The sequence below is a fragment of the Fukomys damarensis genome, unplaced genomic scaffold (genome assembly GCF_012274545.1).
Source record: "Fukomys damarensis isolate Sample0158 unplaced genomic scaffold, DMR_v1.0_HiC HiC_scaffold_18, whole genome shotgun sequence".
In the NCBI taxonomy this organism is placed as follows: domain Eukaryota; kingdom Metazoa; phylum Chordata; class Mammalia; order Rodentia; family Bathyergidae; genus Fukomys; species Fukomys damarensis.
This window is the reverse complement of record NW_022900930.1, coordinates 16,498,685-16,526,614: the sequence shown is the minus strand read 5'-3', so window position 1 is coordinate 16,526,614 and position 27,930 is coordinate 16,498,685. Positions and strand designations below refer to the sequence as shown.

Genomic DNA, 27,930 nt, shown 5'->3' with positions numbered 1-27,930 from the left:
AGCTGGCGCACCTGCACGGCATCCTGCGCCGCCGGCAGCTCTACTGTCGCACCGGCTTCCACCTGCAGATCCTGCCCGATGGCAGCGTGCAGGGCACCCGGCAGGACCACAGCCTCTTCGGTAGGTACCCGCATCGCGCCCGTGCCCCCAGCTCGGGTCGTCCTCCCCTCCCAGCGCACCTCCGAGTGGCAGGGCTGGGTCACCTCAGTGCCCACCAGGGCCCAGCCCCTGCGAAGTGCAGGCTGCGGCTGAAGGGCGGGCCGGCTCTGGCCAGGGAGGGATTTTCCTGCCCTCTGGCTGCTAGGCTTGCAGGCTCAGGCCCTGAGGCAGGATAGATGGGTGAAGGCTTGGGGTGCCCCTTGCTGCCCTGCCCTCCCTACTGCCTGAGACAACTAGACCTGGATGTGGAATCCTATTTTCTCTTACTCTTAATTTCGCAAAAAGTTTCAAAATTTAAAAATATCCCTTTATTATTTTCTCCTATTTCTTTTCACACTTCCCTAGTATCGCCCACTTTTCAAAAATTAACTTCAGGAAGTATTCCGCTTCTTTTAACTCCAGGCAGTTAATTATCCATCCATGGCTATTGCTCGGGAGGTTGCTTTTGCACGGGATTCGAGCATTTTAAGTCTCTATCCAGAGAATTGTAAATGTTCACCTGAAGACGTAACAGATTAACTTTCCATGGGCACCGTTGTTACAGTCTGGCTCACTTGACAAGAATTCTCTGAGCTAGACTTCTACTTGAGCGACAAAAGGAAACAGAAAAAAAAAAAGCTACTGAGCATGCTCAGTTCTTCAGACAAAAATCCTCTTTAGCAGTTGCGAAACTCTCGAAAGCAGTGATCTTGATATTGACCTTAGGTAAGAGGAAATGGGGAGAGGAAAGAAGATATGGGTGGGAACACAGAACAGAGGCATATTTGTGAATATCTCAGGCAGTAGTGCCTGGGAGCAGAGGGGTTAAAAGAAGGAAAATGATTATGAAAGTGCTTGTTGCAGACTCTAGGTTAGGAACTGGTTTAGGAAATTATAAGAGTTCTACTGTTAGCCGTGTAACTAACAAGTGACCTCAGTGTGAGTCTCAGCTTCTTTTTGTTTGTTTTAATCGGCAAAATGATTGGTTAAATTGATTATCTCTTTAGGGTACTTTCTGGTTTTAACATTCTAGGATCTTTTCCCCATACCTAAAATTTTTCTTATATTAGAGTTAGCCTACTAGCATTCTTGAGGGACTTTGATGATCTAATTTGTGATATCACTGGAGAGATTCAGTATATTTTAAGCAGATACTTGCCACCAGCAATATGAAAGTGCAAGATAGTTCTTTCCTCTCCCTTCCTTTGCACTATAGAATTCTTTGAGAATCTCATTTGTGAATAATCCTGTTATCTTGTCCTCTTCCCCTGTTCACCTTATAGTTTTCTTTCTTTTTTGACTTGAGGTACTCATTAAAACTTTGGTGAAGTGTAAATCTCCATTTAAGGGGCATTTGTAACTTTAGATGCACAAATAAGCATGTGGTGGTCATTTGGTGGCACTTAAAGGCTTAGAAAATTAACTTTTAAAAACCCATATGTTTGCAGCTTCCATTGATCTCTTCCAAATTCCTACTGACTGAGTGAAGAGTGTCATGACCTAGTGGCCAACCTGGGGTCATTTTTTTTTTTTTTTTTAATTGAGGTGGTTGAGATCTGACTCGAAAGAAGTTTGCCAACACCAGGTGGCTCAGTTCTCTTTAAGAAGATGCACTCTAGTCAGGACAGAAACATCCTCTGGCTAGTAGAAAGATTCAGAAATGGACACACTGTGATAGATAGAGCAGGTAGACGTTTAGTTTAGGAAATATTCAGATTCTCCCGCTGAACACAATGTAGCATTGGAAAGTCTTCCTTTAAGATACTAGTAATCCAGTTGTGACAGGTGGCTCAGTTCTCTTTAAGAAGATGCACTCTAGTCAGGACAGAAACATCCTCTGGCTAGTAGAAAGATTCAGAAATGGACACACTGTGATAGATAGAGCAGGTAGACGTTTAGTTTAGGAAATATTCAGATTCTCCCGCTGAACACAATGTAGCATTGGAAAGTCTTCCTTTAAGATACTAGTAATCCAGTTGTGATTTCTTCAATGAGAATTGCTTCTGCAGCTTTGTGTCTCTGTAAGACTGACTCTATGCAAAGAGATTAGTAAATAGTTGGAGACTTAATAACATTCATTCACCTGAGATTTAAACCCATTCCTTTAGGAATGGATGTTACATGTCAGAAATACTATTCTAGCACATGTTTATAAACTAAAATTTTGTATAATTATTTAGTAATTGTAAAATTATGACAGGTTGTATGTGTGTTGATTTAAGTCACCACTATTGTGGGAAATTATATATAGGAACAGAATATTCAGTGTTACGTAAAAGGAAGATAAGCCAGAATCACCCGGCAGCCTAAAGGAGCGAACAGTCTTTACATGATGTATTATAGTGCATCCTAGTGGCCTGCAATAGCTCAGACATCGCTGTTTAGTACCAGGAAGTACAGGTGAGAAGAAAGCTCATGACATTCAGTGATTCTGTCTGCTCTGCCTCCTCTTATTAGTGTCTTGATTTCTATTTACTAAATTATTTCGCTGTTTTTCTTTTCAACTCATTCCTGTATCATCAAAGAATTATGAAAAAAATCTAAGAATGACTATTTCAAATATTCAACACAGTTTGATAATTTTTTTTTTTTCGTACCAGGGATTGAACTTGGGTCCTTGTGCTTGCAAGGCAGGCCACTGAACTGCTGAGCTAAATCCCTGGCCCAGTTTGATAATTTTATGCTGATTTAGCTATGGTCAAATAAAAACTCAGATTTATGTATGTAAAATTTCAAAATCATATAATAGAACATAAACAGAAAGGTCTTGATGAGGTTAAAACAGTTCCCCATCCCCATCTGAGTTAATTCTGTTTTTTTTTTCTGCAGAGTAGTACTGTAGGAAGACCTTACCTAATATACAAACATGGAATCATTTCTTTAAAAAAGAAAAAAGGGTTAGCCTGAGATCAAACATATTCCTATAAAGCTTTTTCCTTTATTCTTCCTTATTCTCCATAGATTTGTCTGATGTGGTTGCATTGTGGGTTGACTCACCTGTTTATTATGATTTTAAAAAAAGACTGGCTTTGAAAACGATACCAGAAAGACAAAGTACCTCCAAGTCTTTTTATGGGACACTGGGCATTAGAAAATCTATCTAGAATCTGTGATTACCTCTTAAGGAAAGTTTTTTATGTCTACTCTTTGTAAAGGAATTAGCTTAGTTGCCACCTCATATTATAAACAAGAAAGACTTGTCAAATTTCATTTAAGAATCAAATGATTACAAATTACTATGTGGTATACTATTTCCTTGAGGAGAAAAAGGATCAGAATTATAAAGTGTGGCTAAAATCTTTAAGAGGAACACAAAAACACATAACCTTTTTCCCATCAGCTCCATGAGCCATTGTAAAATTACTTATGCTTGATTGCATATGTGGTTTTATTTGTATTTATTTATTGTACCAGGGATCGAACTCAGGTCCTTGCACTCGCAAGGCAGATGGCAGAACCATTGAGCTAAATCCCTGGCCTGTATAAGGTTTTAAATGTTGTTTAAACTTGAAGGTTGAAACTATTGAATATAATTATTCTAAGAATATGTGTAATTTTTCTTTTTACAATTACATATTTTTTTAGGATGGCAGTATTGTTTTAAGATGAGAATTAAAATGGCTTACCATTTAGTTTTCCAAGAAAAATGAATACTTTGTGACACATGTGGTATGATTAACTTAGATGGAAATTACTTTCTTCTGTTGTTCTTGAGAATTGACTTATTAGAATTACATTCTAATAAGTTAATTTGTTGTTCTTGAGAATTGGCTGTAGTTTACATTCTAATAAGTTAGAGTTCCTTTTCTTTGAAAGACAAGAGTATCAAAGTAAATCAGATACTTAAAGGAAATACAGTTTTACACATTAGTTATAGCATACTTTCAAAATTTGAATGAAGATTCAATATAATTCAAAGTAAATATACATTAGTAATTATATTTTGAATTAAATTTCACTGATATTTTTATACCAATTATGTTTTGGGCCTGTATTTTTGTTCTTAACAGGACTCTCTTACTGATGAACTTGGTTGTGAGTTTGATTTTTCCTTTACTTCCCCACTCTATAGTTGTCATTATGATAGCTATGCTATAGAGTCTAGGTCCTCCTGTGATATCTTATCTTCTCTCTTCCCTAGGCTCTCAATTAGGAACACTGGCTCTTTTAAGCCACTTATAGACTAGTTAGTAGTGTATTGTTGCTGTAAGATCCTTGATAGCTCTAGTGTTCTACATGATCTTCTAATAGTTTCAAAGAGTTCATTTGTCTTGCTAAGAATCTATGTTTCTGCCAAAGAGTAAATTAAACTCTAGAGAGAATAGAGCTCTCTATATCAGCAACTAGTCAGAGTCTGTACTTTCCCTTGGCCTGAGGAGTATCACGTGTCTAAGCAGGAACTTGTACAATAAATCAAGAAGTGACTTAAGAGCAAGAGTCAGTCTAAATGGTACACATTTATACTGTTTGTAGAGCTTAAGAAGAGGTGAAGGGGTGAAGGCAGAAATCTATTGAGGAAGGCAGACCCAAGCATGGAAAGTATGGTGATACTTTTCCAGCAGTCTAAAGGGAAGAGCTAGACAAAGGCATTTATCCCAAAGGTTACTATGTACAGACAAAAAAAAAAAAAAAAAAAAAAAAAAAAAAAAACCCAGGAGAAAATAGGATTAAGTTTTTTTTTTTTTTAAACCTGTGGTGTATTACTGTATCAAGTAGAGACTTTTCAAAACTAGCTTAATGACAGAATAACTAGAAAATTACTGTTAGCAAATCTACTTGTGTGCCTAAGCTCTTGGTGTTTGGATGTCACTTTAATTATAAAGTTCCTTTACTTCTCTGAACTATATTTATTCTTTAAAAGTCCTATAAGGCCAGGGATTTGGCTCAGTGGTTCCACTGCCTGCCTTGTTACCACAAGGGCCCTAGTTTGATCCCTGGTACTGGATTAAAAAAAATAGAATCAGTAAAAATCATGTGATACAAAACAGCATATTTTGTCTTCTGTAAAATCTTCAAACTACTATATACTGTTCTTAAGATACAGTGCTCTGGAGTAGAAATATTGGATTAGGGTTCAGGAGATGTAAGTTTGTAAGTTCAACTATTAGTTTTATTAATTACAAGCATCATGCTCCTTAGGCAAATCAGTAAACCTTCTGACCCTCAGTTTTTTTTATGTGTAAAATAGGTATAGTAGTATCTTCCTATCTTAAGGGATTACTTTTAAGACCAGATGAAAAAATATAAGTAGGAACCTTTGATAAACTGTAAAACTTTTATACCCATAGAAAGTATGCTGCTGCTCGAAAAAGATTAACCTCATTCATTGTAAAGGAAAAAAACCAAATTAATAGAAAAATGGTTGTAATTAATTGATAGAAACATGGAAGACCAAGAACACTATTATTATGTAGTAATTTATGATAATATTTTCCAATTTGGAATACCTCAATAATATGCTCATTTATGATAATAATAGCTTCCACTTATGAAATACCTAAATGTGTAAATCTTCGTCACTCTCCTGTCAGAAAGTATTTCATTTATTTTGCATATGACAAAGTTGGAGTTCAAAGAAGACAAATGACTTGCCTAAGCAGCCTAGCTAGTGAGTTAAACAATTGGAATTCAAATCCAGGTCAATCCAATTTTAGGTTTCATACTATCAACATTATACCATGATGCACATTTGTTTTCTTTTTAAAATCTGAAAAACAGAAGTGTCATAATGATAATTACATAGTACTTTCCAGTTTAATAAAGACATCTATGTATGAGTACATCAATATACTGATCTATTACTATGATTTATTATTATTATTATCTATTACTATGATTTGGAAGATTTTTATTACTTATATGTTCATTAATAAATACAAATCATTATTTTGTATATCAATACAGGTATCCTGGAATTTATCAGTGTGGCAGTGGGACTGGTCAGTATTAGAGGTGTGGACAGTGGACTGTATCTTGGAATGAATGACAAAGGAGAACTCTATGGATCAGTATGTATTATTATTTATTTTTGTTGTTACTCTTAAAATAATGACTATTTTGTAATTAAATATCTACCCATAATGTCTGTCAAAAGAAGTATACAAAATATGCTTATGAATTGGGCATGGTAGTGCATACCTGTAAGGAATCCTAGTGTTCTGGGAGGCTGAAGCAGGATTATAAGACTTAGCCCAGCCTGAGCAAGTCAGGGACTTAGTGAGACCCCCATTTCAAAATAAAAAACATTCCACTTGGGCTGTCATGATTATCTTGATGTCCTAAATTGATCCAAAAATATTTAATTTTATGGTCATTTTGCCTTTGGGGTAGAGCCAGAAACCAAAGATTTGTGTTTTGTTTCCTTTTAAAATAAAACAACAACAATAACCCAAGAACTAGAGTAACAGAACAATATAGAACTCACTCTGCAACATATTATAATTTTCTTTCATTGTTAACATTTTTTATTTTTTCACATTTATATAATTTGAAAAAATTATAAACATGTCACTTTCCCACCCTACTCAGATATGAAACCTCTATTCAATTCAAAGCCTCTGTAACTATTTCCATAGATAATTTATTTTTTTATACTCTTTTCCTTATATACTCAATTGAGATCTGTATTCTGATAGAATCTTAATATATACTGAAAAAATGATTATAATATTTCAGTAAGTAGACTAGTATCTGTCTTTTGTATGGGCAAGACTTGTCCTTTCCAGGCATTCTGTCAGCTCTGAAGAAAGCGGAAAATAATGCAGTGTAATGATTATCAGAGTATAATCACAGTAGAAAAAATACTTGCACATAATCTTCATGTATATGTTGGGTAAAATAAGCAACTGTGTTCTATTTTTAAGACAATATATTGTTGTTCTTGCAAAGAGAGGAAATCCAGATTTACCTTAATAGTAACATCCAGACAGAAGTTAGTAATGGAGAATGTATCATCAGACAGTTAATAAATTCATAAGAAGCTATATCATTTGCAGCTATAATATTGAATTCACAATTTGGATCTTAGCAAAATCTTGACTATTTTGAGTAGAGACTTGATGAGTATGACTTTGGCATCCAATGATGAAACAAGATGAACTACAGGCTTGCTTGGAGGTGGTAGTGGTAGAGGGTAATAATATGGAGCATGGGAAAATGTAGAATATTTGTTAAGTATTTGAAAAGAAAATGAATGAACATTTGACTGAACATTCTTTGAACTAAACTGAGGTTTCCTGAGAAGAAGAATTCCAGGTTATTATCTGAACAAAAACTAAAATAAAAATAATTTCATCTTTTCCCTTTTGACAAGGACACAGTTATAGGCAAAGAAATAAAAATATAAAATTGAGACTTCTGTAAGAAAGTTATTTCAAAGATTTTCTAAATGGTAGTCTTTCTTTTTTCTTTTCCTTTTCCTTTTTTTTTTTAAGGAGAAACTGACTTCTGAATGCATCTTTAGGGAACAATTTGAAGAGAACTGGTACAATACCTATTCATCTAACGTCTATAAACATGGAGACACTGGCCGCAGGTATTTCGTGGCACTTAACAAAGATGGAACTCCAAGAGATGGTGCCAGGTCCAAAAGACATCAAAAATTTACACATTTCTTACCTAGACCAGTGGATCCCGAAAGAGTTCCAGAGTTGTACAAGGATATTCTGATGTATGCTTGAGTGTGACAGCATCTCTGTAAAAGAACGAAACCACAGCTATGCTTTCCATCATAGTTCACAGCACTAAATAACAACTAAGGAAGACACTCCGAATACGACAGTCTTTTCCACTTGAAGACTAAATTTGGAAGACTTGAGAAAAATGTTTGACTCAAAGTAGATCAAGATCATTCTTTATAAGTGGATTAAATTTCCTTAGGTACCTTGGCTCTGTCTTTACCAGTAGATTGAAGGTGAAAATCAGTTAAACTGTGGATAATGGGAACCTCACCTAATTTGCTGCTGGTACCTCTGGATTACGTTTACTTTGAAAGTTACACTAATAATAGATACTTCATGTTGAAGAAATGGATTGACATAGTTGGCCATGATTACTACCTTGTAAATTCTGAGGACCTTGTAGAATTTTGCAGGTTATGGCATCATATGTTAAAAAGAAAAACAAACAAACAAACAAACAAAAAAACACTGGGTGACCATAGACCCTAAAATGTGTCAAACCATGGTAGAAAAGTTTTTAAAAGAATGGACCTATTTATACATTTTCAACTTGCAAATATTTATTATATATATTTATTTATTAAAAATTCTATTTTTTACTGGTGTATGAAGACAATACAAAGAGTAAAAGAACAAAACATCTTTATTGTGCAATTACTTTGTTGGGCATTGGGCTGTAAAGAAGTCATCATTATTAGACCACATTAGTCATACAATAAGATCTTGAATTTGTCTCTAAAAATATAGTGTAGATTATATTTTATGCAATCATCTTCTGAGTGTAATATTGACTTTTTGATTTACAAAATGCTTTATTCATATTTAGAGAACTTCTAATGTTGGAATTGTCAAAAATTATAGCCAATTTATATTTTCTTATCGGTGTGGACAAAAACATTTCTTTCAGTCTGTATAATCTTAGAAAAAATTAGTCTTTGTGGCATTTGAATTTACAAGGGTAGGGCCTCATCACTTGGGTCTGGTATCCTTTTTGTTTATTCAGCAAATATTCATTAGAGGCAACTATACCCGGAATACTGTGTTATGCACTAATGTAAATGCAATGATCTATTTAGGAGAAACATACAGCAAACAAGTAAATAACAAAGAAACATGATAGTAAATTATGATGTGTTTTTCCAAGAAAACAAGTTTTTTAAACAGAGAGAGAGAGACAGAGAGAGAGAGAGGACTTAGGCAGGACAATTCAGAAGAGAAGGCATCTCTAAGGAGGCGGAATTTCGGATGATCCCTAAAACATAAGAAGGTGCTAAACAGACCAACAGGTGGATTTTGTATACAATAAATATTTCTTCTTTCAAAAAACTAAATTTTTGTACATATTGCATATAGCAATTGATATCTTCAAAGATATCAGTGGTCAGGCAATTCTTTCTTGGAATTTTTCCATAAACCTATTAACCACAGAGCTGTTCATGTCTGTATGAAATAATACAGCAATTTGCACTCAAAGATTGTTGTTTATCAAGCTTTCTATAAGGAAAGCAACTCTTTTTTCTTACCTTGGCACCACAGCCTTGACTATAATACTAAGGTGGAATTTGGCAAACCAGTTGTCAATAGTAGTATGTTTGGGACTTATGAAAAAATTGGGAATAATTAAAACTCTGGTAGGAGAAGTATTTACATTTTTAGTTGGGCATAGATCACTTTAATAATAAATGTGCATACTAACCAAATGGTGGACTTCTGTTAGTAGCTTACTTGTAAGCAGTACAGCTGAAGGGATAGTCTCTGTTGTGATCATGATGATTGTTTTCGTTGCCTCTCCTCAGCACTATCTCATGGTATCTGGTAATGTTCAGTGGTGAGATGTTGCTTTCTTATCTCAAGCTCCAACCTGCAAATGTTCTGTTTTGGTATCATGACTATTTAAAATTCACTTTAAACATTGCCAGGAGTGGGGGAATTTTTGTTTCATTCAAATTAGTTTCTTGCATTGAATATTGCTTATCTATCAGAGATGCTGTGTACCACCTGTCTGCCTTTGCTCTTTCTCTGAGGCTGGGGAGTGAAATGGTATTACATGTACACGTTGCAGATGTATGAAGATGGATAGTACTGTTACTCGTGAGTGAAGGAGTTGGAATGGAAGATTTGAGGCAGAAATTACAATATTATTTGCACAAAAAAGGAATTTTGGTTGCTAAATCTGAAAATCTTTCCTTCCTAATGGAGTACTATAACATTTCTGTTATATCATTAAACATTTTCATGGACAGATAGTGGGCTTTTTAACTTATACAGTTATAGTAAAACTGATTCTAATCTCAGTTCTAGAGATAGTTACATAACTAAGGCTGGTCAGTTATATGTATCATCTTAGCCAAAGTATTTAATTTAAAGGTTGGCATCTGGTCAAGTGTGCCAAAGAAAGCTCTCCTTGGGATTCTTGCTGGAATTCTAAATAAAGATGAATTCTCTCCTGAGATGCCAGGGATTAAGAACTTTAGAGCTTCAGGTCTACCTGTGCTAAAATAGAGAAATCCTGCCCAAAGTGGAAGCCCAAATTAAACAAAGTAGGGTAAACTGAACCATGTGGAATTTATCCCAGGTCTTGAAACCTAAACAAGGAACTCCTGGCATTAGCCTCACCAAGTTACAGAATTGCTATGAACAAATAACTCCTTTGTACCTTTCATTTACTTCTTTTTGAGAAGAGATATTGATAGTTTTTATCTTGTGCGTATCCAACCATTGAATGTTGAGGAGCATGTTGTAGGTATAAAACTGGTCTTTTTAGTTTCACAAGCCACTGATAGAGAGAAAATGTACCCTAGAAGTTAGTTAACTAATTATACCCTAGGAATATCATCTATACCTACACTTCATTTAGATAATGAAATTTTGTACTTTTGGATGTTGCTAATGAATTTATACCTCTTGAAATCTTGGGAGAAAATGAATGCATTTTTTATGCACCAGGAAAATGAATGGTTAGAGGCCAGCATTCAGTTGTAGTGGGCAGATTTGAAGACAGTTGCTCCCAATCCTTGACTTTGTGCAATTCCCTCATGGGCACCTGTGTCTTCTTTCTAGAAATAGAACATAGCAAAGCAAGGTACTGAGATGTGAGCATCCTCTATTATCTAATATAAACATTATGAAGGAGCAAGTATGTCTAATTTTTCATGACAGAGAAATCCCAGTTGTTTGTTTCTACCCAATGTTGTACCTTGCACAGTTATCTTTTCGGCAATTAACAGGCATGTTGGTACCAGGCTCTTGAGACATTGGCCCATCTTTTTCTAGATAAATATGGGTTTGCCACACAGCAAATAGTGAAAACGCTCTCCAGCCTAAAAGGGAGGGATTGCTGCAGGTTCTCTACCACGTTCCACCCTCAATTTTCTGTTGACTGGAAACAAATAGAGGCAGTACTCTTTAAGGCATATTTTATATTCATTTGTTATCTGAGCAAAACCAGATGAAGAGGATTTGTGTTTCCCCAATTTAACAATAGTCTAAGTGAAATAATGACATTTGGTGATCAATAAAGAACAAAGACACAAACCTCCCACAGGTGGACACTTCTATCGGTGCAGGTAGAAGACAATTCTTTACATATTGTAAACTGGTTACTTATTTGGGCAGCATATCTTGCTTATTGTTAAGCTAATTTTATTTCAATTCTATTGGCCTTTCCATCTAATATTCACTTTTTATGAGATGGTTCTATTTTAGTTTATTCCTGAAAAAATTTATGAACTGAAACTGGACTCACTTAACCTCAGTTTGTAGATTGAGATTAGCAGGGACGATACCTTGACTCTCAAAATATATGCATATGAGACTGAGAAACATCACTTTCCACTAGCTAACAATATGATGTTATTAATCATGGTACTTTGGCAAATATTATGTTTTTTGGTATAATTAATTGAATGCATATATTTTTCACTACACATTAGAACTGCATAACCTTTTCCTACTAACAAAGCAGGGATTCAGTATGATATGTATAGTCTTTAGAACAAGCAAACATGTATTTTTATAATAGTTATAGCTAATAATAACATGAGATTTCCATCTGAGCCTATCAACAAGGCCTCCTGTGGACTAGCAGTACACATAGGATTAAGCCAGAAGTTAACACGAAGGAAGGTAGATACATATTTAATTCCACTGGTTTAACAGCTCACTTCTGCAAGTCACACTAGGACATGGCTGTGAAAATGTAAATAATACCATAATATGGTACTGAATGAAGGGTAATTTGAACTGGTAATGTATATACCTAGGACCAATTCATCTTCTGTTGTGAACTTATAAATATATATAATGTGGTTTATTTTGAAACACTGCTTTCATTTTTGTTTAAGTCTGCTACAGCAAGTTTAATTGTTCGTGTGGCTATTTTTACCGAACATAACTTTAGTTTGGAAGAAGCAGAGAGACACATTTTCACATTTTGATTCATTAGAGGGGCCAAATTTTACCCGGGTTATGTGAGGGAATTGACCTAGGTAGAAAATGAGATCTGACTGAATGTATTCCTAAATTTTTCAGTGATCATATTTGGTAGGATTTTAGGTGTATGAAGATATTAAATTATATATAATGGGTTATATATATTATATATAATAGGTCCTTTAGGGCTGGAATATTCTCTCTCTCTCTTTTTTTTTTTTTTTTTTTTTGGTATCAGGGATCCAACTCAGAACCTTGTGCTTGCCAGGCAGGTGTGGTACCACTGAGCTAAATTCCAGGCCCGGAGCTGAATATTCCTAAGAATCTTGTTGGGGGACTATGGTGTTCCTGTCAGAGTACCTCAGTCTCTCAGACAGAATTAACCATTCCCACAGGTACTGGGCAAGTTCTATTTTATTCTAGCTTAACTAAAATTCTGTGTCACAGATTTTTAATATTTAGATAGCATCATGTAACCCCAACCCAGTCGGATCTATTGAGCCTCATAACAGTTCATGCTATTTCATATTCTTCCGATTGCTACCCATCAGCAGCCTATAATGGGATGCTTCAGTTACATGGAACGTGCACATTGCCCAAGACTTGTAGCAACACACTAATTGAATAAGCTACCTGGTAAATGGAAATGTTTTATTTGTATGATTTTGATTAAAGTGTTCTCATTTTTAAAAGTCATGTTGATAGACTAACAATCCAGAGATGTGTTTAAATCAGTTTTCATTAGCATTGATTAGCTTCTCTAGTTGCTAAACTAGATCTCCTGGTTGAGCATTCCCCTTATTTTTCAGCTGTTGCGTGTCGAAGCTGATCGATGAAGAATACTCTGAGACCATGGCTGTCTTCCATATTGACTCTTTACTAGAGCATGAGAGGTTGAAACAAATAAGATGGCCAGGGACAGCCGGTTAAAGGTGTCTATATATGCCAAAAGTAGCATTACTTCTCATCCCAGTAAGCAATCTTACATTTAGGCCCCACAAATGCAGTTGATTGAGACCAGTGGGTACATTCAAGTTGTATTCCAGTCTTACATAGTAGAACCCATCAATAAAGCAGAACTAGGGAACTACTATGTGAGAAAAAAAAAAAAAGATGACCAAATCTTCTTCAAGTTATAAGTTTTAAATTAAAATTCCTCTTTCTTTTTTGTGAAAATATTCAGTGTATCCTAGGTCTTTCAGCCAAAAAATACTCCCTTTGTGATATGCTTCAGAGTGATTTGTCTTACTCATTTGGTCAGACAGCTGAACTATTTTAAACATTTCTGATGTCAGGAAATGACCTTTTTTTAGAGAAGTTCTCACTATGAGCTCGGGCTAGCCTTGAGCTCACTATATAGTCCAGGATGGCCTCAAGCTCACAGTGATCCTCCTACCTCAGCCTCCCAAGTACTGGGATTATAAGTGTGCAGCACGACGCCTGGACAGAAATGAATTTTTGTCCTCATTTCATCAATGGGTTTTCCGCTACATGATTAAAATATAAGAAAATCATTTTAGAATAATGTGTTTGCTTTTTTCAGCCAATTTTTCTCACTAAGAACCATTGTATTTGTTGTCTAAATTCAAATAAGTCTGCCGCACTACTTTCCCCCTTGTGCTTTAATAAAAAAAGATTCAGACCTATTTTATATTGCATCAGATATCTTCCTGGTGATAGATATGGCCAAGCATAACTGAGGTCCTAGATTATTTATCGTCCAGACTGTTAACCTCATCACATTAGCCAGAGCATGTGAGTTACAGGAGGTGGTACTTGGAAAGGAGCACTTATAAAGAAGATAAATTGTTTTCTGAGTAAGGCTGTATCTACACTTATTTTTTTTTTTTCTGACACTAGGATTTGAGTGGCTACCTCACCTCATTCTGTTTAAAGATAATGGCCTTAGTGGTACTAGAGAGAAAGCGCAGAGGTCAAAAGCAGCTTTTCGTACAAGAAGCAGTGTACTTAAGGCATTGCTTAATTGTGCTCAGGTCAAGGCTTGGCTGCAGCGATGAACGCAATTATGCGAAGGCTTAGCACTTCTTTGGAGATGGGTGTTCTTCACTGATTTTACTATTTTTGTTTAACACTGGAGAGCTAATTTGCCTATTCCTCCTTGAGAGTAATCAGTGTCAGACATAGTCTAATTTATGTTGGTAGCAAAAGGAGTTGGTGGTATCTATGAATTTTTCTTTTAACTATGACACAGTCAGGGGCTCGTGACTGACTTTCAAAAACTGACAAACTAAATGCAGTGTTACTGGTTTAGGGATATGCCAATGAATCGATGTCAAACACAGATCATTAGGGACTCATGTTTTAGATAAATGGGCTGAGAGATTCGAAAGGTGGCCGTGTGAATTTTTTAGGACTTTACTTTGTTCAGAAAGCTATATAATCTAATGATAAGATTGCAGCATAATACCCAGATGTGTCAATATCCATACGTGATACTTCATTTCTTTGCATTTAGTAATGTGGGTCACAAGGAGTTTTTCTTGTTTCATTCAGAGTATAATTTATTTGTGCTAAGAAAACTCCAGACAAGATACTTTTGTATCCCTTGATTTTTTTTCTCCTGTGAAGTTGTTCTATGATTTTCAGTTATCAAACTAATGAAGGAAGAGCAAGACTTAGCGGTAATTACATTCGACTACTAATCAATGTCATATGTGGAAAGAATACATTTTCTATTTGAGTTGGGTCATGGATATTTGTTTTAATTTTACCTTAATAGCTTACAACACAGTGATGGAGGGTTTATTCCTGTAACATGACAATGAAGGTGTAATTCTGACCAAATGAAGGTAAACTACACTGGCAGCCAAAACTAAAATATCTGCCTCTGTTGTATCAGTGACCAGGGATTAGTAAAAGGCTGATGTAATGCCCGTCTCTACTGTGGACTAGTCAGACTAGTTTGTTAAAGGGTACATGGCCTATGGGGTTGTTCTCAATTTCTCCAGTACCTTTATTGTGTAATCCGGTGTCCCTCTTCTGCAATTTGGTATCATTTCGTATTCACAATTATGGCAGTGCAGGCTCACTCCCTTTTGTCACGCTCAGTCACTGGGCTCCTGTTCTAACCTTCCCTAGACTTGCAGTAAGTCCCTTGCAATTAGTTACACATATGGAAAAGAGGCACCACTCCAGAAAACTTCTTTAGCCCTCTGGGTCGAGTAATTATCACACCCTAGCAACTTCAGCTGCGTTCCCTCTATATCTTTAAATAATCCAAATTTCTCTTTTTACATTTAACTTTTCCACAATTAATGTGATCCTTGATTCTGTATCTAAAAACTCCAAAGGTTCTTGAATATCATCTCTTGTTTGAAACAGGTTTGAAACAGAGTTTAGCATCTCTGCAGGCGGATCTGATGTGTAACGGACCTGCATGTCAAAGACATTGGGACAATTTGACTTTCCCTTTAAAAGACTGGATATGATCCCCAGACTTTAAAGATGGGCTTCTTAATTTAGAAAGATCAGAAGAAATCAAATAACATGCTTCAAAAGCTGTCCTTTGTTTTTCATGTGCAGGAAGTACATCCTTAAGATTTATGAAGCCCTTGTCTCAGTGTTCTCTCTCTTGGCTCAGCTCCCAGTGGCTTGTTACTATCTGTGTGGAGGGTTTGCCAAGGTTGTTGCCATAGCTACGGTGCCTGCAAGTTTAGCTGATTCTCGTGTCCTATTGATCTCCTCTGAATTTCAGAAACTTGCCACTGTTCCGCTTATGAATTTGGGGTCATGTTAGCTAAATTCTAAGGACCTTTTTGTTTTAGCCCCCTGGGAAATTATTGTGCAGACAGTGTAATAAAATCCAAATCTAAACATTTGCATTACCCAATTTCACAGAATTTTCTCAGGCAATTTATTCTTCCATTCAAAATTTTTTTTAGGGAATAGAAAAGTAACCTTTCGAAAACAGACTTAAGACATTGATTTCTAAAGATAATCATCTGGGTCCTTGGGTTCACCTATCCTGCTGATCAGAACAGCACCCATTTGAAGTTCCTCCTGTCTAACCTCTCTGAACTTTAGCTTATCAATTTTCATGGCCAGGGTTGCTCCGCTATTCCTTGCAAATCAGTACATCTTGTCTGCCTGCCATACTTTCCACACTTATAGAGTAAAGCCTTAATTTCTTTCTGTTTTTTTTTTTTTTGGTACCAGGGATTGAACTCAGGACCTTCCGCTTGCGAGGCAGGCGGCGGAACCAGAGCTAAATTTCCAGCCCTAAAGCCTTCATTTCAATGAGGTGTTCACTTTTCTCCCTTACATATCGCATTCTCTATCCTTTTTTTTTCTCCCAGTGGTAAAATATACACAACAAAAATTTTACCGTCGCATCAATTCATAGGTCTACAGTTCTGTGGCATTAAATCCTCCTTCAAAGGTTTTTCACCTTTCCCAGCCAAATGCCATGCCCTTTAGTCACTAATTCCCCATCCCATCACTGTCCTATGAATTCTACTACTACAAGAACCTTACATAAGTGGAATCATGCAATATTTCACGACTGACTTATTTCACTCAGTATAACATTTTCCAGGTTCACCCATGTCGTGGTGTGTGTCAGAGTTCTTAATATTTTGAGGCTAGATGATTTTCTATAGTATTAATATACGACCTTTTGTTTACCTATTCATCTGCAAATGCATATGTGGGTCCACTTTTTGTTTATTGTGCCAAGCTGTTATGAGCATAGATATACAAATATATTTCTGTTTTTATTTCCATTTCATTTTTTCAAAATAAACAAATATTCTTTAACTTTATTGAAACATGATTTACATACAGCAAAACAGATTAAAATATACACAACACCTCTTTATCCATTCCCACATTCAACATATTCCCATCAGCCTTAAGTAGTGATTGTTCCACTTTTCACTTAAAGCTCCAGGGTGTCACTGATCTGCTTGTTATTTCAGATTAGCTTTTATTTTCTGGAATTTAATATAGATGTTCTGTGATTTACAATGCGATTATGTCCCAATAAACCCATCATAAATTGAAAAAATCATAAATTGAAAATGCCTTCAAACTACCAAATTTAGCAAACATAATTGCTTAGCAATACAGCACACTATAGAGTGTCTTCTATTTAACCTCATGATTGTGCTGCCTTCTGGGTGCTGGCATTACCAACACCAAGACAAAGGACTGCACTGTGTATTGCTAGCTCAGGAAAAGATTAGCATTAAAAGTTCAAATCACAGTTTGTATTGAACTGTAATGTTTTCACACCATCATAAAGTTGAAAATCATTAAGTTGAACCATTCTAAATTGGAGATATAGTTCTATATTAATGCAATAAATTACTATGAATTCTGAATAGTTTTGACATTCAGAGATAGTGATGTATGCATCAGAGGTGCCTTCTTTATGATGAGTAGTGTTCCAGTATAAGGATGCAACAACTTGTGCATCTAGTTGACAATTGATGAGTGAATTGGTTGTTTCCAGTTTAGGACCACTGAGTAAAACTTGTATGAACACTTGTTTTAACTTCTCCTGGATAGTATCTGGGAGTGGTACTGCTGAGATGTATAACAAACTGCCAATCAATTTCCCAGTGGTATCATGATACAGTTAAAAGAACATTGCATAAGAGTTCTGATTGCCCTACATCCTTGTGGTGTGAAAAGTCCTTTTTAGTTTTAGAAATTCTAGTGATATAGTGCTATGGTATATAAACTTTTATTTAAAATACATTTTATTTAATTAAATTCCTTCTTTAATAATAATATTAAATATATTTTCACGAGTGTATTTGCATCTGTGCATTTTTTTTCCAGTAAAGCATCAGCTCAGACGCTTTGCCCATATTTGCTGCATTGTCTTACTGAATTGTAAGAGTTCTTGATATATTTTGTTTCTTTTTTAAAAAATATATACTTTCAAATATTACCTCCCACTTTGTGGCTTGTCTTGGAAGCCTATCTCTTCCTGATTATCAGGGATGATTATCCCTGCCAAACTGGTGACTTCTGATTTTATTGGTTAATGCCTGGACACAGGGAAAATAAAGTGCCAAGGCCAGCCATAGTTCATATCTTAAAGGGACTTTTCCAGAAAGTATTCCTTTTTGGGGACCAGAAACAAGAGTTTTAGGGATGGAATATAGAAATTCCCCAAGGAATTAGAATAAATTGTCAAGGCAAGCAGAACATTTTTCAGTTGCTTGGTGGGGACACAACACAATGGAGAAATAAAGTAAATAAAGGTCTGAGCAAAATGACTTCATAGGGCATGAGCTGTAGCTGAGCTGTCTGAAAATACACTGGAAATGAATCAATAGAATAGAAATGGTTATACCTATAATGGCAGCATGTCGGTGTATGTTTAATAAAACTGCAGTGGACATGGAAATATGGGAGAGAGTAGAGGGGTGGCAGAATGTCCTTCAAACTGGTAGGGATCAAGAGATGGAAGGAGTGGGGTAGGGGACGAAAAGAGAATTAAAATGTGTTATGTACATGTACTAACTCCTCACAACAAGTGTAATCATTGTGTACTGCAAATACGTATTAATAAAACATTAAAAAGAAAAAAGGGATAATGAGTTACTTTTTGCATTTTCACTTCAAAGAGAGGCAAAAAGTAGCTTACACGTCTTATGGTATCACTGAGTTATGGTATTCAGTAACTATATATCAATAAAGTAATAATATGGAAGTGGTGAAAATATGTAAATAGTATTTTTCTTTGTGAGAAGAAAATATGCACTATTAATTATTCTAACAACAAAAACACTAGAATTTTTAGAGCTTGAATATATCTTCTGTATATCTAGTTCATCCTCTTCATTTCACAAACAAGAAAGATCTTTTATTTTATTGACTCTTTTCAATAAAGCTATGAAACATTTTGTTGCTTGTAAGCTAGTAAATGTATCCATAAGCTTTTATAATGCTCTTTTATGAATTTGGCCAGCAATGGGGAAATTAACATGTTTTGATCTTTTTGCATGTTGTTCAGAAAGAACTTAAAAGAAATATTTAGGAAAATCCAAGTGTTGAAACATTTAAGATATGCTTTGTGGTCTCAATTCTGTGTGATTGTCAGCCAGGATGTTTTCTGATTAAGATAGCTTGCCAGTTCTCTGCCAGATATATTATTCATTTCACTAATGGGGATTTCCTATTGGAAATGTTGAAGACAAAATGTTACTAATATAATTTCCCTCAAAATAATTAACCTAGATCAATTGGTACATTTTAATGAATTAAAAGATAGGAGAAAACAAAAGTCTATAAAGATGCATACGGTTTTCACTGGATTATAATAGTTGAAATATACTTGACTAGTTGGCTTAGTTATCATTAATTACTGACCGTGAAATTTGAAGCTGAAAATAATTGAATTAACATATTCTTTTCTTAAATCTAATTTATTTGTAAAAATAAAATAACAGCAAGGATTGAATTTTGTTAGATTAAAATGGCAGTTATAATACTATGGTTAAATATACAAATTTTAGAATTGAATTAATTCCTAAAGTAAGTTGTAAAGAAACTTCCTCATCCTTGTGTGTGTATATGTGTATGCACATGTGTATGTGTGCAATACACAAGCACATGTTTTTGTATAGTAGAATCTCCAAAGGGAAATGTGTTCTACACATTTAGTAAATAATATATTTGTATACGTTTAGTAAATATTTTAAATCAAATTTTAATAATTACAATAAGTATTGTGAAATTACATTTTGCAATTAGAGATTGTGATGTGTTATCAAGGAAAAAATAAGGTACTATAAGAAAGACACAGAAGTGATTCTTTTAGGTAAGATAATCATAAGAGGCCTTTCTGAAGATTGAATAGGAGTTAGAAAAAGAGTCACAGTGTAGTTTGCATGGTGGTGGGGGTTTAGTATGTATACAGAGAGCAATCCAGGTAACATCATGTGAAAGGTTTTGTGTTTGGGGAAGAATAAGACACATTCAAGAAACTTTAATAAGAAAAAATGTCCAGGATGGATAGAGTAGGTAGTGAGGGAAGATGATGTCACCTGAGATGTGATAGATGAGGTTCACGCGAGGGCCACATCATGCCAGCCCTTGTGAGCTATACTGAGTTCAGTATTTTTTAAATGTCCTGGAAGATCACGGAAAGATTTTAAACTGGAGAGTGGAACCGTTACCTCTATAGCTTTAAAAGGTCACATCGGCTGTAATATGAACACTGGATGGGATCAGGATAAGAGCAAAAGGAAATAGTTTTAGGAGACAATTATATTAGCCTGGATGATAGGCTTGGAAAAGTTTGGTTAGTGATATAGACAGTGAAAATAGAGAATAATAGATGGGGATTTAGCTCAGTGGCACCATGTCTGCTTCAAAAGCACAAGGTCCTGAGTTTGATCCCAGTACCAGAAAAAAAAAAAGAAAATAGAGTAATAAGTGAATTCAAAAGTAGTCAGTAGACTTTAATAATACATGAAAGGTGGGAATGAGAGTGATCTGTTAACGTGTTCTGATTTTTGGCTTATGCAAATGAGTGTATGTATGGTTATGGAATTATATCATTTATTGAAATACTTTGAGATTGGAGAAAAAGTTTTGAAGGAAAATGAGTTCAGTTTTGGAAATATTAATTTGTGATGCTAGTAAACAGGTCACATAATAATTGACATATAGTTCTGGAAATGTGAGCTACAGATATAAGTTTGAAATTATTGGCATGTAGATGATAGGGAGAAAAAAATACAAATTCTTAGTTTTATTAGGTCAAAGGGATGAGGAAAAGTCATTTAAAGAGAGGCAGGAAAATACAAGTTAAGAAGAAAACTACTGTGGTACTGCACCTGCCTTGCAAGTTACAAGGTCCTGAAGTCGATCTCTGGTACCAAAGAAGAAGAAGAAGAAGGAGAAGGAGGAAGAGGAGGAAGAGTGGGAGGAGGAGGAGGAGGAGGAGGAGGAGGAGGAGGAGGAGGAGGAGGAGGAGGAGGAGGAGGAGGAGGAGGAGGAGGAGGAGGAGGAGGAGGAGGAGGAGGAGGAGGAGGAGGAGGAGGAGGAGGAGGAGGAGGAGGAGGAGGAGGAGAAGAAGTGCTATTGGGATGTCAAATAAGATGGCTGAAGAGAACACTGATTAAAATTGTCAATATGGAATCAAGGGTCATTTTAAGAACGAGAGGCAGAGATGGCAGTTTGGAGTGGGTTGAAGAATGAAAGGGATATAGAAAGTGGGCACAAGCTGTAAAGATAACTGTAGTAGTACATTGTAGGAAGGAATTGATCTTGTTTAAATCAGTCATAGTAGCCTCATTCATTTTGCCCCATGATTTGTTTTGCTATGGGAATTTTACATAATTTTCCCAATATCTTCTTCCCACCCTTAGAATAACACTAATATCCTAATACAAGATTAAATAAAATATTTTCAATTTGGGGATACTGTCTCAGCCCTCTAGTATTGATTATAAGCAGTTGCTTTATTTATCCTGAAAACTCTTTTACTACCTAACATAATAATTGTACTGATTACTATTCATTGCTTTTTGGTATATATCAACTTTGCACAATGTGATCTATGTATATTTAAGCCAAATATCAACATCACTGTGAAGCGTAACTACTCATTTTCAAACAAGTTAATCAAGACTTAGAAAAACAATCACATTAGAAAATGACCGTGATCATAATCAAGTAAATGGGAGAAGCAGTCAGTGACTTACTTAATCCATTGGAATTTGTTCAGTCTCTATGAAATAGAACATGCTCTGTATCCTACTACTGAAGGGGAGTTTTACTCCTGTGCTCGTCTACACTTGCCTGCTTTCTTCCTTGCTCAGACTTGCCCTTTGATTCCATTGGCTTTCAGCCAACTATTACACAAGATTAACTGTGTTGATTTTACTAGGCTGACCCTATTGTGATGAAAAACTTTAAAAAAAATACCGGAGGAGAGCATTGGGCTGTTTAAGGGTTGAGCAAAATAAGGAGCCTTATTGCTGGTGTGGTGGTACATACTTGTAATTTCAGGACTCAGAGGTGGAGGCAGGAAGATCACGATGAGTTTGAGGCCACCTTGGGATACATAGTCAGTTTAAGGCCGGCCTGAACTAACAGTGAATGTCCTGAGAGGACATAGTATAGGAACTGTGACCACATCCTGAACTGCATACAGCCATGACAAACTGCTCCTGAATTTAACTGAACAATGTTATTAGAAAATCCGAAGGAACAGTGAATGTCACTAGATAATTATTAAGTGAAGGGTTAAAAGCTACTTAAACTTTTAAAACTGCGCTTGTTTCTAAATGCTTATTATTTCAATCTTTAAACTTTTCCTTTTAAATCATATCAATGGTAATGATGTGAATGATGTTATAACCCAATATATCAAACCCAAGGATATCTTGTGGACTGAAACATAGGCAAAACTTTGGCACAAAAGTCTTAGAGGGTTGATTCAGACCTAACTTCATGTATTTAGTTTCTTTAGTCACATTATATCAACTACATTAGGGGAGGATGGCAGGGTCTAGATTGATTTAAATTTCCAACTATTTTTGTTAAATTGTTTATTTCTCCCTTCAATTTTGTCACGATCTACTACATGTATTTTAATTGTTATTAGATATGAGTATGTTTATAATTATTGTATGTTCCTGATAGCTTGATCCTTTAATTACTATAAGATTTCTTTTTTTTCTCATAACAATTGTCTTAAAATCTGTTTTGTCTGGTATGAGTAAAGCCACTGTAGCTCTTTTAAAAATACTATTCTACATGTTATATCTTTTTCCAGTCTTTACTTTCAATTTATTTATGTTTTTAAAGTACACTATTGTCAGTGTGTGAGACTAGATCATTTTTTAAGAAGCCCGTTGTGCTGATATACTTTTTGACTGGAGTATTTTATCCATTTAAATTTAATGTAATTACTGTAAGGCACTATATATGTCTACCACCTGCTATTTCTTTTTCTTTTTTTCATTAAGTTTATTGGTACTTTCTAGGTATACAGTACAGTTACATTCATCATTGGGATCTTATACCTTTACATGATGTATCTTGGTTCTTATTTTTTCCCCATATCCCTGCCCTCCCTTTAGACCTTCCATCTTCCTTATTTACAGACTTTGCTTCCATTTTTTCCTTTTCTCATATTTTTTATTTCCCCTGCCCTTCCCACTTTACCTACTCCTTTATCCTTTTTCTTCCTATTTCATGTTATCATTTATACAATTTTTTTTTTTTTTTTTTTTTTTTTTTTTTTGTACTGGGGATTGAACTCAGGTCCTTGCGCTTGCAAGGCAGGCGGTGGAACCACTGAGCTAAATCCCGGCCCTCAATTATACAATTTGAACCTTATTTATGATTTTAGTTTTTCACACCAGAGAAACTATTCGGTATTTACACATGTGTCCCATTTATTTCACTTAAGAGTATGGCCTCACCCTTTGAGGTATCTCCACATTGATTTCCATAGTGGTTGCACCAGTCTGCACTCCCACCAACAATGGTGAAGGGTTCCTTTTTCCCCAGTGTTGGTTGATTTCTTGATAGCAGCCATTATTTCTGGAGTAAGGTGCCCATTTTTCAGATGCCCATTTTTGAATCGGGTCTTTATATTTGGGGGGGGTGCTCATTTTTTTGTTCTTTTTTGTTGTTGTTGTTTTGGTTTCGGGGATCAAACTCAGGTCCTTGCACTTACAAGGCAGGCAGCAGAACTGCTGGGCTAAATCCCTGGCACTTGAGTTCTTTATATATTCTAGATAATAGTGCTTTGTCTGAGGAGCAGCTGGTAAAAATTTTTTCCCACATTGTGGTTTGTCTCTTAGTTCTGTTTATGGTTTCTTTTTCAGTGAAGAAGCTTTTTAATAAGATGAGATCCCAGTTATTGATTCTTTGTGTTAGTTCCCATGCTACTGAGGATTTGTTCATAAAGTCTTTTCCCTTGTCAGTGTCTTCAAGAGTTCTGCCTAACTTATCTTCTAGAAAATTTAGTGTCTCTTTTTTAAATATTTAGATCTTTACTCCACTTGGATTTTAATTTAGTGCATGGTGAAAGATAAGGGTCTAGTTTTAATCTTTGGCAGGTTGAGATCCAGTTTTTCCAACACCATTTATTAAAGAGACTATCTTGCCTCTAGTAAGGATGGTTCGCTCCTTTGTCAAGCATAAGGTAGCTCAGTACCTCTGCAGTTGTTTCTGTATCTTCCAATCTATTCCACTGATCCTCAGGTCTGTTTCTATGCATTACCATGCTGTTTTTATCACAGTGGCTTTGTAGTATAGTTCCAAATTGGGAATTGTTATAGCCCCTGCCATGTCTCTGTTGCCTAGAAAGGCTTTTGCTATTCTGGGTCTCTTCTGGTTAAAATTGAATTTTTGGATTGTTTTTTCTAGTTCTGTGAAATATACTGTTGGAATTTCAATTGGCATTGCATTGAATCTGTATAGCAGTTTTGGTAGTATGGCCGTTTTCACTATGTTGATTCTTCCTACCCAGGAACAGGGGAGATCTTTCCATTTTCTTATATCTCTTTGATCTCTTTTTTCAGAGTGCTATAGTTTTCAGTGTAGAGGTCTTTTGCTTCTTTCATTAGATTGATGCCTAGATACTTCATTTTTTTGTATGCTATTGTGAAATGAATTGTTTCCCTAATTTCTCACTCAGTGATTCTGTTATTTGTGTACAAGAAGCCTATTGATTTTTGAGTGTTGACCTTGTATCCAGCTACTCTACTGAAAGTGTCAATTAAGTCTAGAAGTCTTTTGGCAAAATTTTTTGGTCTTCAATGTAGATTATCATATAGTCAGCAAATAATGATAGTTTAACTTCTAGGGTTAGAGGTTTCATTTGACCCAGCTATCCCTTTGATGGGTGTCTTTCCAAAAGAATTAAAAGAATCATACCACAGTGATATATGCTCACCTATGTTTATAGTGGCACAGTTTGTAATAGCTAAAACTTGTTAACAGCCCAATTGCCCATCAATTGGAGAATGGATAGATGTGGTTTTTTTCTACAAAATGGAATACTGCTAAGTCATAAAGAATGAGAAATTAGAGTCATTCATAGGAAAATGGTTGCATATTGAGGTCATACTCTTAAGTGAAATAAACAAGTCACACATGTGTAAATACCAAATAGTTTCTCTGGTTGAAAAATTAAAAGTATAAATAAGATTCAAATGATATAATTGACAATGTGAGATAGGAAGAAAAGGGCTAAAGGTGTAGCAGAAGTGGCAAGGGTAGGGAAAAGCAGATAAGGGAAAAGAAAAATGTGAGAAAATGGAAAAAAAAGATTTTGTAAATAGGAAAGGGAGGAGGGAGTGAAAGGAGGGCAGGGGTATGGGGAAAAATGAGAACCAAGACCTGTAATGTAAAGGTACAAGATCCCAATGATGAATGTAATTGTACTGTATAACTAAAAAGTAGCAATAAACTAAATGAAAGAATAAAAAGAGAGTATGGCCTCAATATGCATCCATTTAGCTATAAATGACTCTAGCTGAGTAGTACTCCATTTTATAGAGAAACTACACTTTCTTTATTCAGTCTGTAGTGGATGGGCACCTGGGCTATTTCTAAGTTTTAGCTATTACAAACTGTGCTGCTATAAACACAGGTGCACATATATCTCTGTGGTATGATTCTTTTAATTCTTTTGGAAAGATACACAGCAGAGGGATAGCTGAGTCAAATGGGACTCTAATCCTAGTTCTTTGAGGTATCTCCATATAGATTTACACAGTGGTTGCACCAGTCTGCACTCCCACGAACAATGGAGAAGGGTTCCTTTCTCCCCGCAACCCGGCAGCATTTGGTATTGGTTGATTTCTTGATAGCAGCCATTTTTTTCTGGGGTGAGGCACCACCTGCTATTTCTTATATGTCTTGTGTTTATCGCCTTTGAACCACTATTACTGCCTTCTGTCTAAGTATCTGCTTTCTGGTGTGCCATGTTAATTTTTTGTTGCCTCCTTTATAATATCTTGTGAATTTTCATAATTCAAACTAATACTTTAAAAGTATGGCATTTCGTTAGATTCACCTGAATTTCTTGGTATAAAAGAAACATTTTTGGCCTCAGGTTAAACTGTATGAATATCTTCGGGGATTTTGTTCTGAAATTTGTCTTTTTCACAAACTCTCCATGATTCTCATGCACCTTAATTGCAACATAAATATATACAGGGAAATCTTATTTCTCTTGTCTCAAATATCTGGAAGGGATGAAAGAAATTAAGGTTAATTAAATTTTAACACACCAGTCTCTATGAGAGACATTTAAAGTGTATCATTTTTTTACTCCTTACAAAAACCCTTGGTATCCATATAATTACCCCATCTCATGCTAATTAATTTTCTCAAGGACATATAGATAACCTACAGTATCAAAATTAAGTTTCAAAATTTTATAATGAACAAAGAGAAGAGAATCTATGACAATGTAGGACTAACTTACAGAAAAAGAATACTTAAGAGGATATTAAAGGAAGGGGAATACATGGGCTTTGTCTTCTCTTCCCATTGAGGAATTCTGATGACTGTTTTACACAAAAAAGTCTTAGATGTGCAGTTTTGAACTCTGGTATGAATCCACATATAGCCAGATTTGAAAGATTTTTCTCAGTAAATACTTGAAATTTCATGTGACCTTTTAAAAAAAAGTGTTTAGAAGTATTTTAATGGGTTTTATCTTTTTTATTTATCACTTAAATTAGTGATATTATTATTATTATTAGTGATATTATTTGAGGGACTACTGTAGTTAATATATGAATAACATCTAAGCAGTTACATATGTGAGTGTTTACTATATGACAGATGTTATGTTACTGTGTTATGTTTTGTGATACATAATACGGATAATACTATCGATGAGGTATTCCATTTTACAGTGAGAAAATTGAGACCTAGAGATTTTAATAGGATCAGTGCTAGCTGTAGAGCTTATTTTTTTGTTACTGAACTAAGATTTATTTATACTGTAATAATGTAGTACTAATGCTAAATAGACTTTTAATTATAAAAACCTTTGTATATGATTTCCACTTTCTTTAAGTTGGAATTTAACTTAAAACAATTTCTAGACTTTATACCTACTGCCTTTCCAAAGACTCAGAAGCAAGTTATCAACATGATTAGAATTCCCATGAGATCTAGAGATTTATTTCCTTTGTGGTTAATACTATGTATGTAAGACACTTTTGCACCAAAGGGGAAAAAAATCATGTATTGGGTTAATGTGTACTCGCATCTATAGATTATAGTAAGGAAGGCAGAAGAGAAAGTACCGATTTGGAATGAGAAAATGTAAGTTTAGTGCTGAATTTTTCACTTATTAGCTGTATGATGTTAGGCAAATAATGTTTGCCTTTATTTTATCATTACAGTGCTATATCATTACAGTAAATATCATTACTCCTATATAATAATACTTTTTCTACTTTTTCAGAAAGTGAATGGAAGAATCAAATGTGAAAATATGACATAAACTGGGGTTACTCCATCTCAGTCCAGGTATTTGAGCTTTATGCTTTAGAATTATCTTTACATTAAAGCTAAATTTAAATTATTTCTAAATTATAGAAAGTCTAGAATTAATGACACTGAACTCTGTATATCTTTACAAATTTGCATCTCGTTTTGACAACATGCATTTCCAACAGTGGTAATTAATTCAAAATTTTACAAATCTTATTTTATGTTT

The 27,930-nt window shown here is 35.1% G+C and overlaps 1 protein-coding gene across 1 annotated transcript in view; it reads left to right on the top strand.

Moving 5' to 3' along the window:
* Positions 1–8,213, top strand: part of Fgf20 (fibroblast growth factor 20) — a 13,731-nt gene extending 5,518 nt beyond the window's left edge. The window contains exons 2-4 of the mRNA XM_010621805.2: positions 3–120; positions 6,043–6,146; positions 7,572–8,213. Coding sequence (XP_010620107.1) covers positions 3–120; positions 6,043–6,146; positions 7,572–7,817 — 468 coding nt within the window. The 3' untranslated portion in view covers positions 7,818–8,213. The remainder of the gene's footprint in view (positions 1–2; positions 121–6,042; positions 6,147–7,571) is intronic.
* The last annotated feature ends 19,717 nt before the right edge of the window (positions 8,214–27,930 follow it).